At 35.5% G+C, this 16,882-nt stretch overlaps 2 protein-coding genes and 4 pseudogenes across 2 annotated transcripts; 3 read left to right on the top strand and 3 right to left on the bottom strand.

Annotated features, from left to right (window-relative positions):
* Window positions 1–1,977: 1,977 nt before the first annotated feature.
* LOC125817932 (endoribonuclease Dicer homolog 2-like) lies at window positions 1,978–2,943 on the bottom strand (annotated as a pseudogene).
* A 174-nt stretch (window positions 2,944–3,117) lies between these two features.
* Window positions 3,118–4,222, top strand: LOC125817923 (endoribonuclease Dicer homolog 2-like; annotated as a pseudogene).
* Window positions 4,223–7,490: 3,268 nt separating this feature from the next.
* LOC125817912 (endoribonuclease Dicer homolog 2-like) lies at window positions 7,491–8,712 on the bottom strand (annotated as a pseudogene).
* Window positions 8,713–8,804: 92 nt separating this feature from the next.
* Window positions 8,805–9,675, top strand: LOC125817901 (endoribonuclease Dicer homolog 2-like; annotated as a pseudogene).
* Window positions 9,676–11,874: 2,199 nt separating this feature from the next.
* LOC125817611 (uncharacterized) lies at window positions 11,875–15,205 on the top strand. The gene is made up of 3 exons (XM_049497164.1): window positions 11,875–12,101; window positions 13,423–13,750; window positions 14,626–15,205. Exons 1-3 carry the CDS (start codon window positions 11,951–11,953, stop codon window positions 14,825–14,827), a joined length of 681 nt encoding a protein of 226 aa, XP_049353121.1. The 5' UTR covers window positions 11,875–11,950; the 3' UTR covers window positions 14,828–15,205.
* Window positions 15,206–15,776: 571 nt separating this feature from the next.
* Window positions 15,777–16,882, bottom strand: LOC125817591 (NDR1/HIN1-like protein 13). Its single transcript, XM_049497141.1, has one exon. It carries the CDS (start codon window positions 16,783–16,785, stop codon window positions 15,973–15,975), a length of 813 nt encoding a protein of 270 aa, XP_049353098.1. The 5' UTR covers window positions 16,786–16,882; the 3' UTR covers window positions 15,777–15,972.

Here is a 16,882-nt window from a genome sequence, read left to right as displayed (position 1 = left end):
AATTTGCTGACTGTAATCGACGTCCCACGAATTACCAAGTTGGAGACATGGTCTTGGTGAAGTTCAACCCAAGATAGTTTAAAGCACTAAGGGTCGTACATTAGAACTTATTGCGAAAATATGAGGTCCCGTTCAAGATCATTGCTAAGGTAGGCAAGATCTCCAACAAAGTGGAGTTACCTCCATACTTCAAGATACATCTAGTCTTTCATGTGAGCGTCTTCAAGCTATACCATGAGGACAAAGATGATCCCAGCTAGAACTAGTCAAAATGGGCAACCATAACTATCATTGCCTCGCACGATTGAAAAATCGAGTCTATCATAGACTATCAAGCAAAAAGGAAGCGAGGACAGCAAGTAAGTGCCATATTCCTTGTACATTGGAAGGTACAATCTTCGGAGGAGGCAACATGGGAGAGATATAAAGATTTCTGGTAGTTTAAGGACCGAATTCGGGAGTTCTTGCAGCAATGTGCCACACTCATTGCCTCAACAAGTGGGGGAGAGTGTCATGTCCTGCCACTTCACTGTTCAAATTTGGCATCGAGATAAGGGAGAAGAATCTAAAGTTGTGGAGAGGTTAGTAGAACACTTTAGAACTCCCTAGATATTTTCAAAAAGTCTTTAGAATTCCCCAGAACTTGTAGAGAATTCTAGAATAGAACTAAAGTGTAAATATTGTAAGAACTTGTAAAGTGAATAGTATTAACACTTAGGTCCTTAGGAGGTAGTATAAATAGAGGTCCTCTCATTTGCAAACTGATCCAACCAAGTGTAAAGCATTCACAAAGTAATACAAAGCCTTCTTCCAAAGCTTTCCCAGTCTTTCTTGCATTCTCTTAGCAATCTTAGTTTGAAAAGGCTTACTTGAGCTTACAAGACTGTGAAAGATTCGTGAGTAAGTTGCCAGGTGTCGCACGAAATATTAGTGAGACTCTAAGTTCGTGACACATAGCCTATGTAAAATATAGGACAAAAAAGAAAACTTGTTCTTCTATTAATAATAATAATAATCTTTTTTTCTATATTAAAGTATTTAGGCAACCTATTAAATGTTGAGACATTTAATACTAGAATTTTGGTAATTTGAATGAGAATGCTTTGTGTACATTGACAGTAATGATATTGAAACACAATTTAAACATGTCTTAAGCTACAAGTGTGTTAAGCTCGTTCGGGAGGATGTTCCCACTAATCGTGACTTTACAAATTGTCACCCTTTTCTTGAGGAAGTGACCTATCTCATAGAGTTCCACAAAATTTTGGTATCTATAAATTCCCACTACTTCAAGGCTTGTCAGAGTGTAAACCTGATAAACTCAAAGATGATACTTGAAGTACCCATAAAAATGGAGTTTCAATTTTTGCGGTTTGTGGCTTCATATATGCATTTTATTTGTGAGAGAGGAGATGAAGAGTAAATTAGGTCACACTAGGCGTGCAAATTTATTTGCACTATTTTTTTTCAAATATAAAAAAAATATTACAATCACAGAATAAATATAAAAGAATGAGTTTATTCATAAAGATTATGAGTACAAATATATTTATCCCTTGATTCTCCTCTCATAAGATTTCTCCATGATTCAAAGGCTATTAGTGTCACTCAAACTAGGATGATGTGGACCTTCTTAGGATTTATTTGATCTTCGTGAAATGATTTTACAAATCTTGTTAAAGTATTTGGTTGTCAAGAAGAGTGCTCCCATATCCTGATCACTTCACGAATATTTCATGAATATATGAAATTTTAGAGATGCCTATTCAAAGAAATAGGCTAGAGTTTAGTGTAAGTAGTCTCCAAAAATCCTAAATGAAATTGGACTCATCTTGTAGAGTCCCACAAATTTTGATGTCTAAAATGTCAAGTTCTTGTCCCATGAATTTTTTGGGTCACATAGTTCACTTAACAGTCTTGCTGGATAGAGTTTTATTAGTTGAGGTCTAATCAACTATTCCAGAAGAGGTCTTATGCTTAGAAATGTAGTATCTTTGTCGAAGCCAGTATCAACAAAGATCGCTCTCTAGCAAGGGACTCAAAATCATCTCCAAGCACCTTTGGGAAAGTAGTTCCACTCTCCCATCCAAACGTGGACACAAGATCCAATTTCTGAAAATCCTCAACAGTACAACATAGCTGCCTTTGCAGATTGGGCGAGGCAAGAACAATATTAATGTGCTTATGCAGGCTAGCCTTGTCTATAATTTGAGCATAACATTCATTATTTACAAAAGTAGACCTCAAATAAGTAATTAGTCTTGGATTCAGTCTCGAATATTTGAAATAGAGATGTGTTGTAATAACATAACCTAGCACTATATCTCCAAGAAATTCCAAGTGCTAATAGCATCTTGGTATCTCAGGTAGCATGTAAGATCCGTGAGTTAGCGTTTTAACAAGCAACAAAGGGTCATAAAACTTGTAATGTAGCAGTGATTTCCAAGTACCGTACAATGACTAGCTTCTCAACATTCATGAGGAAGTGCCTTAGCATAGGTGCATCAATAAAATCAATGTCCATCCCGATCCTTTTCATAAATGATAAAGTTGCTACTTCCCCGCCTGAGTTGAGGTAGGCACCTATTAGTGCCTCAACTACTCTCTTGCTTCTAATCTCCTACTTTACCCTACTATATATACATTTTTACCGAAGGCAAACTCTTTGCCAAAGTTTTAAACTTGAGAATTATCCTTAAGAATGAGCCCCATTTTAAGATTGAATAGTTAATTACGGATAAATCTCAGAAATTTACGAGCACATCCAAGCTTGAACAATGCAACACTGAAAATTATTTTATATTTCTTAATGCTGAAAAGACCCTCATGATGATTTTCATAAGTCTTAAACAATTGTATACCGATAGCATATTTGAGAAAAGAGTCTCAAAGTTACCTAAGTGATTTCAAATGAAACTTCTGGAGGCATTTCTTTGTTATCATCACTTCCAAAACCTTAGCAGTTGGGATAAAAAGTTTTAGTTTGCAGTGATAAAAAAGAATTATTTTCAAGTTTATTCTGATGGCTTCCCTTATAAAGTCTAAAGATTCTAGCACGGCAGATAGTTATTGGCGAAAGATTCTTGACCTAGAGAATCTTATGAATCTAAGTTAAACATGTATGGCAGTGAATCTGTTCAGGTGAAGTATAACAAATTCACTGCCATACGTGTATACCTTAGAATTCATAAGATTCTCGAGGTCTAAAATCTTTCGCAATACCTATCTGTCGTGCTACAACCTTTAGACTTTACAGGGAAGCAGTCATGCTGAATAAACTTAAAAAGAAAACTTTTGGATCACTACAAGCTAAAACTTTGTATCCCAACTGCTAAGGTTTTGGAAGTAATGACAATAAAGAAATTCCTCTAAAAGTTACATTTGGAATCACTTGGGAAACTTGGAGACTCTTTTCTTGAATGTGATGTTAGTATACAACTGTTTAAGACTTATGAAAGTCATCACGAGGGTTTTCTCAAAATTAAGAAAAATAAAATCATTTCCAATGTTACACTGTGCAAGTTTGGATGTGCTCGTAAAATATCAAAATTCATCCATAATGAACCATTCAATCTTAAAGCGTGAATCATTCATGATGATAATTCTCAAGTTCACAACTTTGATTAAGAGTTCATGTTGCCTTCAATAAAAATGTATAGTAGGCTAAGGCAAACGATTAGAAATAGTAAGAAGTAGTTGATGTGGTTAAGGCACTAATAGGTGCCTATCTCAACTTGTGTGGGGAAGTAGCGGCTTTACCATTTATGAAATGGCTTTGGTTGCACAGTGATTTTGTCGATGCACCTATGCTAAGACACTTCCCTGTGAATGCTGAGAAACTAGTTAATGTCTGGTACTTTGAATCCCTGCTACATTACAAGTTCAATTATCCTTTAGTTCTTGTTGAAGCTCTAACTCAAGGATCATACATGCTACCTGAGATTCCACGATGATGTTAACGTTCAGAGTTTCTTGGAGATGCAGTTCTAGATTATGTTGTTACAACACATCTCTATTTAAAATATTCGAACTGACTCCATGACTAATTATTGATTTGAGGTCTGCTTCTTTAAACAATGAATGATATGCTCAATCTGCAGGTAAGGCTGGCCTGAACAAGCACCTTCTTTATGCCTCGCCAAATCTACAAAGGCAGATATGTTGCACTGTTGAGGATTTTTGAGAAATTGGATCTTGTGTCCACGTTCGTATGGGAGGCTGAAACTACTTCCCAAATGTGCTTGGAGATGTTGTTGGGTCCGTTGTTTTTGCGATCTTTGTTGATTCTAGCTCCAACAAAGATACTAGTACATTTATAAACATAAGACCTCTTCTGGAACCGTTGATTACACCTCAAACAATAAAACTCCAGCCAACAAGAGAGTTCAGTGAACTATGTGATCATAAAGGTTTTTAAAAAAAGTAATCAGTTTCTTCATGAGACAAGAACTCGACATTCGTAGATATCAAAATTGTGTGGCACTCTACCAGATGAGTCAAATTTCAGTTAAGATTCTTGAAAACTACTCCTAGCTTACACTATATAAAGGGTAATATATCCCTTAGAGAGGGATCTTCAAAATTTCATAAATTCATGAAATATTTACAAAGGTATCAAGATGTGGGAGGACTCTTCTTGATAACCAAATACTTCAAAAAAAGATCCAGAAAAACCTCTTTACATGGATATCAAATAAAATTCATTTAAGGTGCAAATTATCCTACAAAAGAATCAAGAAAGGGACATAATTGTACCCAAACTGTTAATTAAGAAAATATTCTTGTTTCGTCATATTTATTTTGTGGTCGGAGTTTATTTTCCATATATAAGATTTATTGCAAACAAATTTTGTCTCCTTGAACCCTAACTAAAATTTATAATTTTTTTTGGGGTTTGATTAGTTCGATCGGAATTGATTAATTGGTGAGAATTCGTTCGACATTGAAGAAAAAAATAAATATTCATTGATCAAATCATTCACTCCGTAGTCTGATAGATCTTTTGTAGAAATTAATTAATCAGATAGATCAAGTGTCTTTGGGGTCATCTCATACCTTCTATGTAATATTTATCTCCCAAAAGCTTGGAGATGCACAGACAAGATTTGTTGAAGTTTGACTTAAAATAATGAGAATGACCTCAAACAGTATAATAGGCATTGTTCATATATATATATGATGACTAAATTTTAAATAATTAATAGGCTAGACTTTCCTTGGTTTTAGCTCAAGGGTATTATTGTAACTAGCTTAGGTTAGTTTATCTATTATTATAATAGTATAAACTAGGGTTTATTTTAGGAGTTGGTTTTTGAATGAACATTTGATGTTTAGGCTTCTTTGTGAGTTTGAAGAAACCCTCAATATATGTTCAATTGAACCCTCTTGATTACTTAGGTTAGTCTTCACTTGTATGAGTTCAATTTCTTTTCACCCTTAGATTTTATTCTAGTAATTAAATGTCTTTTAGTTGCTAGACCGTCTTTTTTTACTTCTAAATCTCTGTCTTTCTTTCTGTTTATTAATAGTATATTTTGTTTGCTTGATTGTGGTTCACTTTATTGTTCTTGCGTCTAGAATTACATCAATTGATATTTCTCCCTCTTCCTTTCTATTTCTAAACCATATATCTTGCTTTCTTGATTGTGGTATTAGGTAAGTCTATCCTTCAAGGCATAAATAGAAGAAGTCCCTAGATTTTTGCCACCGCTGGAAATTGTACTTGATACCTCATGATTCTCAACTTACTTCCTTGACGACCAGGTAATGTTTTGATTGAATGCTAAAAAATTATATTTCTGATGCAAAAGGAATTTTCCTCTAGTGAAGAATATATTAAATTGCCTTTTTATTATGTTCCATGAACCCTACTATTCTAGGTAGGTATTAATTGAATTTTGGTGCACCTCCCATCTGTGAAGTTATTTTTGTCTTCATGATTTAATTATTAGATTAAGGTAGCGTGGGGATTGGAAGTATAACTTATACATGTCACCTATACATCCATTCCTCCTCGCCTGATTCAAAAAAACCAAGAGAATTGACCCAAACTAGCTTAGAATTGACACATAGTTGTTGTTTATATCAATATTTTTTTGACAAATGCCTTTATCATAACTTCCACATAATGCCTAATAATGTAAACCTTTTATACTAGTATGATCAATATATTGCTAGCTTTGATATCCGCTTAAAATTTGCTTAATTTGGTGTTTAATTACTTAGCATTGGGTGATGTAGTGGGTGTGCATGAGTTGTTATTGTCCAGATACCTAATGCAAAGTGTCACTTGGCTTGGACCACAGTGATCCATAACTTATGTAAAAATATAGGACATAAAAGAAAACTTGTTAGCATTGTGTGTTGCAGTGAGTGTGCAAGAGTTATTATTGTCCAGATACCTAATGCAAAGTGTCACTAGGCTTGGACCGCAGTGATCCATAGCCTATGTAAAAATATAGGACATAAAAGAAAACTAATAATTCTTTTTCTATATTAAAGTATTTGGGCGACCTATTAAATGTTGAGACATTTAATACTAGAATTTTGGTAATTTGAATGAGTATGATTTGTGTACATTGACAACAATGATATTAAAACCCAATTTAAACTTGTCCTAAGCTAGAAAGCCTGTTGAGCTCGTGAGGGAGGATGTTCCCACTAATGGTTTCCAAATTGTCATACTTTTCTTGAGGAAGTGTCTCATCGCATAGAGTTCCACAAAATTTTGGTAGCTATAAATGCCCCCTACTTCAAGGCTTGTGGGAGTGTAAACTTGATAAACTCAAAGACGAGACTTGAAGTACCCACAAAAATGGAGTTTCAATCTTTGCAGTTTGTGGCTTCAGATTTGCATTTGATTTGTGAGAGAGGAGATAAAGGGTAAATTGGGTCACACTGGGTGTGCCAATTTATTTGCAATATTTTTTCTCAAATACAAAAAATATATTGCAATCACATAATAAATAAAAAAGAATGACTTTATTCATAAAGATTGTGAGTACAAATATGCTTATCCGTTGATTCCTTTCTCTTAAGATTTCTCCGTGATTCAAGGGTTGTTAGTGTCACTCAAACTAAAGATGATGTGGACCTCCTTAGGATTTATTTGATCTCCGTGAAATGATTTTATGGATCTTGTTAAAACATTTGGTTGTCAAGAAGAGTGCACCCACATCTTGTTACTTTATGAATATATGAAATTTTAGAGATGCCTATTCAAGGAAATACATTACACTTTATATAAGTGTGAGCTTGAGTTTAGGGTAAGTAGTCTCCAAGAACCTTAAATGAAATTGGACTCATCTTGTAGAGTCCCGCATAATTTTGATGTATCACAAATGTCGAATTCTTGTCCCATGAATTTTTTTGGATCACATAGTTCACTTAACTGTCTTGTTGGATAGAGTTTTATTGTTTGATCGACTATTCCAGAAGAGGTCTTATGCTTAGAAATGTAGTATCTTTATAGAAGCCAGTATCAACAAAGATCACACTCTAGCAAAGGACTCAATAACATCTCCAAGCACATTTGGGAAAGTAGTTTCACTCTCCCATTCAAACGTGGACACAAGATCCAATTTCTCAAAATCCTCAACAGTACAAAATATCTGCCTTTGCAGATTTGGCGAGGCATGAAGAATGTGCTCATGCATGATTGTCTTAACTGCAGATTGAGCATAACATTCATCATTTACAAATGTAGACCGCAAATAAGTAATTAGTCTTGGAATCAGTCTCGAATATTTGAAATAAAGAAGTGTTGTAACAACATAATCTAGCACTACAACTCCAAGAAATTCCAAGTGCTAAAAGCATCAGGGAATATCAGGTAGCATGTAAGATCCGTGAGTTAGCGCTTTAACAAGCAGTAAAGGGTCGTGAAACATGTAATGTAGCAGTGATTTCCAAGTACCGTACATTGACTAGCTTCTCAGCATTCACGATGAAGTGCCTTAGCATAGGTGCATCAATAAAATCAATGTCCATCCCAATCCATTTCATAAATGATGAAGCTGTACTTTTCCCGCCTGAGCTGAGGTAGGCACCTATTAGTTCCTCAACCACATCAACTACTCTCTTGCTACTAATCTCTTACTTTACCCTACTACACATTTTTACTGAAGGCATCAAGAACTCTTTGCCAAAGTTGTAAACTTGAGAATTATCACTAGGAATGAGCCCCACTTTAAGATCGAATGGTTCATTACGGATAAATCTCATACTTTTACGAGCACATCCAAGCTTGAACAATGCAGCATTGTAAATGATTTTATTTTTCTTAATGTTGGGAAGACCCTCATAATGATTTTCATAAGACTTAAACAGTTGTATACTAATAGCATATTTGAGAAAAGAGTCTCCAAGTTTCCCAAGTGACTCCAAATGAAACTTCTGGAGGCATTTCTTTGTTGTCATTACTTCCAAAATCTTAGCAGTTGGGATACAAAGTTTTGTTTGTAGTGATTCAAAAGCATTCTTTTCAAGTTTATTCGGCAAGAATGCTTCCCCTATAAAGTCTAAAGGTTCTAGCACGACAGATAGATATTGGCAAAAGATTCTTGACCTCAAGAATCTTATGAATTCTAAGGTATACACGTATAGCAGTGAATCTGTTCTGGCGGAGTATGGGGATTCACTGCCATACATGTATACCTTAGAATTCATAAGATTCTTGAGGTCAAGAATCTTTCGCCAATAACTATCTGCCATGCTAGAACCTTTAGACTTTATAGGGGAAGCATTCATGCCGAATAAACTTGAAAAGAATGCTTTTGAATCACTGCAAACTAAAACTTTGTATAATGACAACAAAGAAATGCCTCCAGAAGTTTCATTTGGAATCACTTGGGAAACTTGGAGACTTTTTTCTCAAACATGCTATTAGTATACAATTGTTTAAGACTTAAGAAAATCATTATGAGGGTCTTTTCAGCATTAAGAAAAATAAAATCATTTCCAATGCTGCATTGTTCAAGCTTGGATGTGCTCGTAAAATTCTAAGATTTATCCGTAATGAACCATTCAATCTTAAAGTGGGGCTCATTCCTAGTGATAATTCTCAAGTTTACAACTTTGGCAAAGAGTTCTTGATCGCTTCAATAAAAATGTGTAGTAGGGTAAAGTAAGAGATTAGTAGCAAGAGAGTAGTTGATGTGGTTGAGGAACTAATAGGTGCCTACCTCAGCTCAGGCGGGAAAAGTACAGCTTCATCATTTATGAAATGGATTGGGATGGACATTGATTTTATTGATGCACCTATGCTAAGGCACTTCATCGTGAATGCTGAGAAGCTAGTCAATGTACGATACTTGGAAATCACTGCTACATTACAAATTTCACGACCCTTCACTGCTTGTTAAAGCACTAACTCACGGGTCTTACATGCTACCTGAGATTCCACGATGCTATTAGCACTTGGAATTTCTTGGAGATGTAGTGCTAGATTATGTTGTTACACACATATCTATTTCAAATATCCGATCTGACTCTATGATTAATTATTGATTTGAGGTATGCTTCTGTAAACAATGAATGATATGCTCAATCTGCAGTTAAGGCTGGCCTACACAAGCCCTTCTTCATGCCTCGCCAAATCTGCAAAGACAAATATGTTGTACTGTTGAGGATTTTTGAGAAATTAGATCTTGTGTCCACGTTCTGATGGGACGCTGAAACTACTTTCCCAAAGGTGCTTGGAGATGTTGTTGGTCCGTTGTTGGTTCGATTTTTGTTGATTCTAGCTTCGACAAAGATACTAATACATTTCTAAACATTAGACCTTTTCTAGAACCGTTGATTACACCTCAAACAATAAAACTCCAGCCAATAAGAGAGTTAAGTGAACTATGTGCCCAGAAAGGTTATTTTTAAAAAAATCAGTTTCTTCATGAGACAGAGACTCGACATTTGTAGTCTGTAGATATCAAAATTGTGTGGGACTCTACCAGATGAGACCAATTTCAGTTAGGATTCTTGAAGACTACTCCTAGCTCACACTATATAAAGGGTACTATATCAGGGATCTCAAAATTTCACAAATTCATGGAACATTTACAAAGAGATCAAGATGTGGGCGGACTTTCCGTGACAACAAAATACTTCATGAAATCCCACAAAATCCGCTTTACATGGAGATCAAATAAAATCTATTTTAGGTGCAAATTATCCTATAGAAGAATCAAGAAAGGGACAAACAATTTTTTGTGGTCGGAGTTTATTTTCCATATATAAGATTTGTTGCAAACAAATTTTGTCTCCAATAGCCCTAACTAAAATTTATAATTTATTTTGGGGTTTGATTAGTTTAATCGGAGTTGAAGAATTGGTCAGAATCCATTCAACATTGTAGAAAGCATTGAATGTTCATTGATCAAATCCTTCACTCAATAGTCAAATAGATTTTTTGAAGAAACTAATTAATCAGACGAGAGTAAAGATAAATCAAGTGCCTTTGGGGTCATCTCATACTTCATAAGTAGTATTTATCTCCAAAAAGAAAATTTTCTGAAGTTTAACTTAAAATAATGAGATTGACCTCAATTAGTGTAATTGACACTGTTCATTGATATATGATGTCACAATAACGATGTCACAATATCATTAAGTCTAATTTGATAAAATTGAGCATAACATACTCTTTTGCCATATATGGCACATGATATGAAAATGACATTGTATTTGAGATTAAAATGCATTGATTATGTATATGCATTTTCTGTTACTATTGAGTTGCACATGTATTGTATCCATAGAATCAGGGGCGAATTTAGGACGAGGTGAAGGTGTTCATCCGATTTTTCTTTTTTCTTTTTTTTTTATCAATTTTTGAATTGTGTTCCCTAATCTTTGTAGTTTGTTTATAGATGTTCCTTGACTATATTATCTATGCTATAAACTCTCGTTTTGGTCTATGAAAATGTGTTACTTATGAAATGTTTGAGTATACACAATGAGTAATCAGTCAATCGTTGTTGACAATTACTCATCTGTTATAAAATATTTGTCACATTTCATTTAATTATGAGAACTATCACTGTGGCTGGAGCTGATCCATCTCCTGGATATAACAATGGTATGTTGCTTGTAGATTTGTGCTTGTTTCTCATCTTTAATATTATTTTATTATCTTATAAAAACTAAGATGGTTTGGACATGCGAAGAGACGATGTGTAGACGACATACCAATGAGGAGGTGAGAGAGGTTGGTTATAGAGGGTGCGAGGAGAGGCAGAGGTAGACCGAAGAAGTATTGAAAAGAGGTGATAAGACATAATTTGATGCAACTTCATATCACCGAGGACATGACTTTAAATAGGAAACTGTGGAGGACACATATTAGGATAACAGGTTAGTAGGTAATGTAGGGATATCTTGCTTAAGGTGGTTGGTGTTTGCCATTGTATAGTTCTTGTTTTTGATATATAACATTGTTTATTCTTATTTTAAATAATCTATCTTAGTATACTGTTTATTGATTATCGCACTACAATGTTGTTGCCTCTGCACCCTTTCGATAGATTTTGCACTGTTTCCTTGTTACTTACTATCTTTTTTTTTTAGTTGAGCCAAAAGTCTTTAAGAAATAATCTTTTTACCTTCACGAGATAATGGTATGATAGACGTATATTCAATCCTCCTCATATTCCATTTGTAAAATTTCACTAATTACTAAACTATTTTTGTAATATGACAGTTCGGTACACTATTTGGATTCAAGAAAGTCAAAAGCAAAAGTCTATTGTAAGTCGTAATTTTATTCAATATTTATATCGAAAGTTATTTTCACAGCTCAAATTCGTGATTAACCCGAGTCCACAAGACCCGATGATAATCTCTGTATTGCCATTTGCCACCCTGTAGCCATTTTTCTCTTGCAGATTCAAATTCTCCCAGAAAAAAAAATCTCAAAAAGTTGATGTTTTTCTGAATAAATCAGCAAAATTTAAGGATGGAAAGTGGGTTTACTGCAGAAGATCTATCCAAGATCGGAGGTATTGCTACCGTATCACTGCTTCATTCCTTCATCCCAACTCATTGGTTGCCATTTTCCATTGTGGGTCGTGCTCAAAAATGGACTCTTTCAAGAACCCTTTTCGTCAGTTAGTACTCTCCTCCTCTCTTTTAATTGTATAATGTTTGTTTTAGTAAAGATCTTTGCACAATTTTGCAGAAAATGAGCTGAAAATTCGTAATGGGTGTTTGATTATGTGATTGAAATTGAGTTTTTTTGTTGATGGGAGTAATTTCTTTACCAATTAGCATGCCCCTTTGATTAATCTGCTAGAAGGAAGAAGAATTTGGGAGATTTTGAGAAATGGGTGAATTTTGATTATGTGGTAGGAATTGAGTGTTGTGTTGTGAGCTAAGGGTCTATTGGAAACAGTCTCTCTAAGGTAGGGGTAACGTTGTGTACACACTATCCTCTTCAGACCACACTTGTGGGGTCGTCTTGTTATTGTAATTGAGTGTTGTGTTGTGAGCTGAGGATATATTGGAAATAGCCTCTCTACTCTTACTAATAGGGGTAAGGTTGCGTATACAACGCCCTCCCCAGAACCCATTTGTGGCATTATACTGGGTACATTGTTGTTATAATTGAGTGTTGTGTTGCTGAGGTAGTTTCAATATGAACTTGCCCATTTCTTGATTAATCCACTGATGCTACATTCTGTAAGTAAAGGTGTTAGGAAAACTGCCTACAAAGCTTAACAAATAGATTCAAGTCTGAATGTTGTAGCAGGAATTTGAACCTAGATATCTTTAGGTTGTTAATCCTATGCCTCAACCACTCAGCTATTCTCTTGGCATAATGAATATAGAGTAGTCATATAGCGTAACTGAATTAGTTTGGGATTGAAGTGTAATAATTGTTGACAATGGGTTTTCATGGCTAGCATAAGAGACAATTGCGTTTAATTATGCTGATAAAAGACAATTGCGTAGAATTTATATCCTCTTATTGTATGCTTATTTGAAAATAGTGAATTTTTATAGGTAAAGTATCATTTGAGTTTCTCTGGCCAACTGCCTTTTTCTCCCATATTAAGAATTTTGAAGTCATTCAAGAATTCTATATGCCCTTTTCCCATTTGTTTTTGTGCTTTGGCCTCGTTGATATTTTAAAAGTTAAAATAATGTCTACTTAGGCCACAGATTTCTTGAAAATCCTTTTGGTAACTTTAATTTCCAAAATTTGTGTCTTGTAGTACCTCTCTTTGTAGTTTCCGAATACCTAAATTTCAACTTAACATTTAATTATTGATGGTTGAATTCAACCTTGAAGTTATTACATTAGGTCCTAATTATCGAATTAGATCATTCATTTTTTCACACTAAAACAAGTACTAAAAAGCAATTAAAATTCAGTTGAGATCCATTGAATTAAGTGATAATAACTGTTTTTGTCACTGCTGCCTACAGCTGCATTTGGAGCAGTATTGCACGTGTTATCCACCTCACTTCTTGGCATAACGGCAATAACAATATCAAACACAATTGCTGGGGAGGAAACAGTGCACAAACTGGCTTCCTTATTGCTTGTAGTTCTTGGTGGTAGTTATGTCATCTTGCATCTCTTTGGAAAGGGTGGTCATAGCCATTCACACAATCAACCAATGGAGAAGATGGCTGTGGCAGGTCTTATACTTGTTCCTGCATTGTCTCCTTGTGCAACCACTCTGCCTGTATTTCTTGCTGTTGGAAATTCGTCCTCCATGATGGTGCTTGCCATCATAGTTTTACTTTTCAGGTATTAGTTTGATTTTAAATTTTCATTGTACACTATGTAACTGTACTTCGAACCTTTCTGTTTTCGTACTTGTTCGTTTTCTAGACATAGATTAGTCTTGATATATTGCAATTATACATGGCCTTGTTTGAAAAAGGAAAGAGAAGGAATCAGGGGTTGGGGTTTAGCTGATGTGTACCTTGTACTGTAATCTTACTGGCAATTTTCTGGAGGGAACAGTTCTCTTTCCTGGAGTAAGCATAGTGAATAAGATAGTTTTAGAGGTATTTGGTGTTTTAACCAATACTTGGTATTATTCAAATCCAGTTGCATTTGCTGATAACCCTTCGACACAACATTATTTGGGCTCCATAGAATTATCTAATTGCATTTCTTTGGATGTATTTTGAGGTTTCGTAGACTGTCGGAAATGATTTTTTTAGACTTGCATTGCTACCTTCAAGACTGCCCCAGGGCTTTGGACAGTAATAAGGATGCAACACATGATGTGATAATTAGGTGCATATCATGGGTTCAAACCCTGTCAAAGATGAAACTTTGGTATTTAAGTTGGGACGATGGTAGAGAGACATGTTCATACTCCTAGGAGTTTCAAACTTGTGCACCAACTGGAGTCCGGACAGAAGCCCACAGTGGATTTCTCTGATATAAAAAAATTATAGCCTTTAAGACTGCTTCAATCTTTTGGTGGTCAGAATAGATGTAACTTTTGCCCTCTCACGACGAAAGCCAATTTCAAGCAGGTTGGATTCATGAACGTCTACATCCTAGGATTTGAAGAAATTAGTTTCTCTATTTGTGCACCTGTATTCTTTACTTCTTTTATATATCCGAATTTTTCATTGTGTAACATAAGTTGATACTTCATTTTGCAGCACTATTACTGTAATGACCTCATTGGTGGCTCTATCATTTTATGGTGCAAGTCAACTCAAGTTCCAATGGGTGGAACGCTACGATAAGCTCCTTGTTGGTTCTGTGCTGTGTTTGGTGGGCATTTTGACCCTTATTTTTCACGATCACGATGAAGTAGGTTCCTCAGGAGTCCATGTGCACAGAAAACTTAGTTTGCTGTAGGAGTTATTCTTCAGCCAGTGAATCTGTTATGTGAGGAAATACACGAACTTCCCCGTTTTTGTTATTATGCAATAGTGAGTGTTCAAATATGTTATCATTTCCCCCATATTCCAGACGCAGGGGTCGACTTTTCTGTATGAGGATTCACCATTTTCCAGTTGAGTAGTCTCGTCTTGCAACCAGCTCATGATGCTCTGGCATGGTAAAGCCAGCATGAGACTTTGGACAGTTGATTTTAATTTAGAGTTATGTTAAAATTTATTTCAAGATAGCAGTTTGAAGAGAATTTGTATTTTAAAGGATTATCCTTTGAACCCTTTTCACTGTAAATGTCAAGTGTACAATACTCGTCGAGGGAATAAACCGTTCTCTTCTTTATATAGTCTTTGGCAATCCTCACCTTAATAGAGCTTAACTTTACGGTTGTGTTAGATCCATGGTTCATTTTCTTTACGGTAAAGGCGGAAGAGAATACTGCGAGACTAACTCATTCCTATCTTGTAGACACCTGATGCTAACATGACACATAAATTTTGGAGATGTCTAGATGATCATTTGGTAAGTTTGAGTGTTCAATCGATTCGATAGAGATGAGGTTTCTAAATGGACATACTCAAAATTAGAGCATTTACTTGTCAACTAAGGCCAAGTTTGAATATATATTTATATATTATGCCTTTTTACAATTACTAACTTGAATCAATAGATAGTCGACCAAATCATGTTGTGCACATAAATCCCTAAAACTTGCAAGGGAAGTCCTATAAAGATCACCACGGGACGTTGTGATGGGATGAATGACATCCTTCACATCCTTGACTAGAGGAGGGCTCGAGTGACACAAATGGAGAAATCTATGATAGGAAGTAATTCTCCTATAATGAATTGTATGAATGAATTCAGATTAATCGAATCAATGAGTACTCAAACTAGAGGAAAATAAAACCAATGTTCAAATTTATTTATTGTTCAACTTCTCTATAAATGAATTCACTAGCATTTTTCAGTCTATAAAAATACAACCATTTTTTCTCAAACCAAAAGAGAAAAAAGTAGTAATACATAATTTCTACATTATGTTTTAGTATATAGTAGAGTAATAAACAAAAACTCAAATTTAAAATGTGATTAAAACTTTAAACACTCTACCAAAGCCTCACACTATAATCACAATCCTTAGACACCAATTTCGACTTAACGGTCAACGCATCCACCGTTACGTCACAGTTAACTTTAACGGTGATTTCCCAGGTCTTCACTGCCCCAATCTTAATCTTAACCGGCGCCTTAATATTCACTCTAAACGGCACTTTCCCTTTCGTCTGATCATTTCTTAACGTCGACTTAACGGCGTTTCCAAGTATAACGTTCGAACCTTTCAACACCGTTTGAAAAACAGTTACATTATTCGCCGGCTGATAAAACGCCGGTAATGCACCGGCGGAAAGATCCACGCCGGAGTAAACCACCGTAACTGAACTTCCTTTCCGATAGTAAATTCCTAATTTGTTGTTCGGATTTTCAGCTCTGACGGAAATGTCGAACTCAGGCGAGATTCTCGAAGATGCTGTGAAGTTGAAATTCTTAATCGCAATGCTGGAAATGGTGTACTTCGGTGCTTCAGGGCGGTACACAAGGTATAGAACTCCGGCGGTGATTCCGATTGATATAATAAGCAGAAGTAGAACGGAGAAAGTGAAGCAGAGACAACGACAGCAGCAGCTCCGGCGAGGCTTTCGTTTAGTAAGAGACTCATACCGGCGAGAATTCTCTGGTGGAGGATACTTGTAAATTTGATCCTTCGGAACTTGAACTACGTAAGTTCCCGCCGGTGGCTGTACAGGCTTCGCCGGCGATGGAAATGATGGTTTTTTCGGTGAAACTACTTCGCCGGAGTTGTTCGAGGACGGTGGATTGCTTGATGATGGTAAATCCATAGGATGTACTCGATCCGCCATCGTGCTACAAAATCTAATTGAATAGAATTCAAACTCGAGATCTCCAAATAAATACGAAGAATGTGAAGTTGAAACGAAAAAACGTGAAGAGCTGTAA

The sequence above is a fragment of the Solanum verrucosum genome, unplaced genomic scaffold (genome assembly GCF_900185275.1).
Source record: "Solanum verrucosum unplaced genomic scaffold, falcon-dt-bn FXZP01000434.1, whole genome shotgun sequence".
NCBI classification, from domain to species: Eukaryota; Viridiplantae; Streptophyta; class Magnoliopsida; order Solanales; family Solanaceae; genus Solanum; species Solanum verrucosum.
The sequence above is the reverse complement of the archived record's forward strand: the minus strand, read 5'-3'. Positions and strand labels throughout refer to the sequence as shown.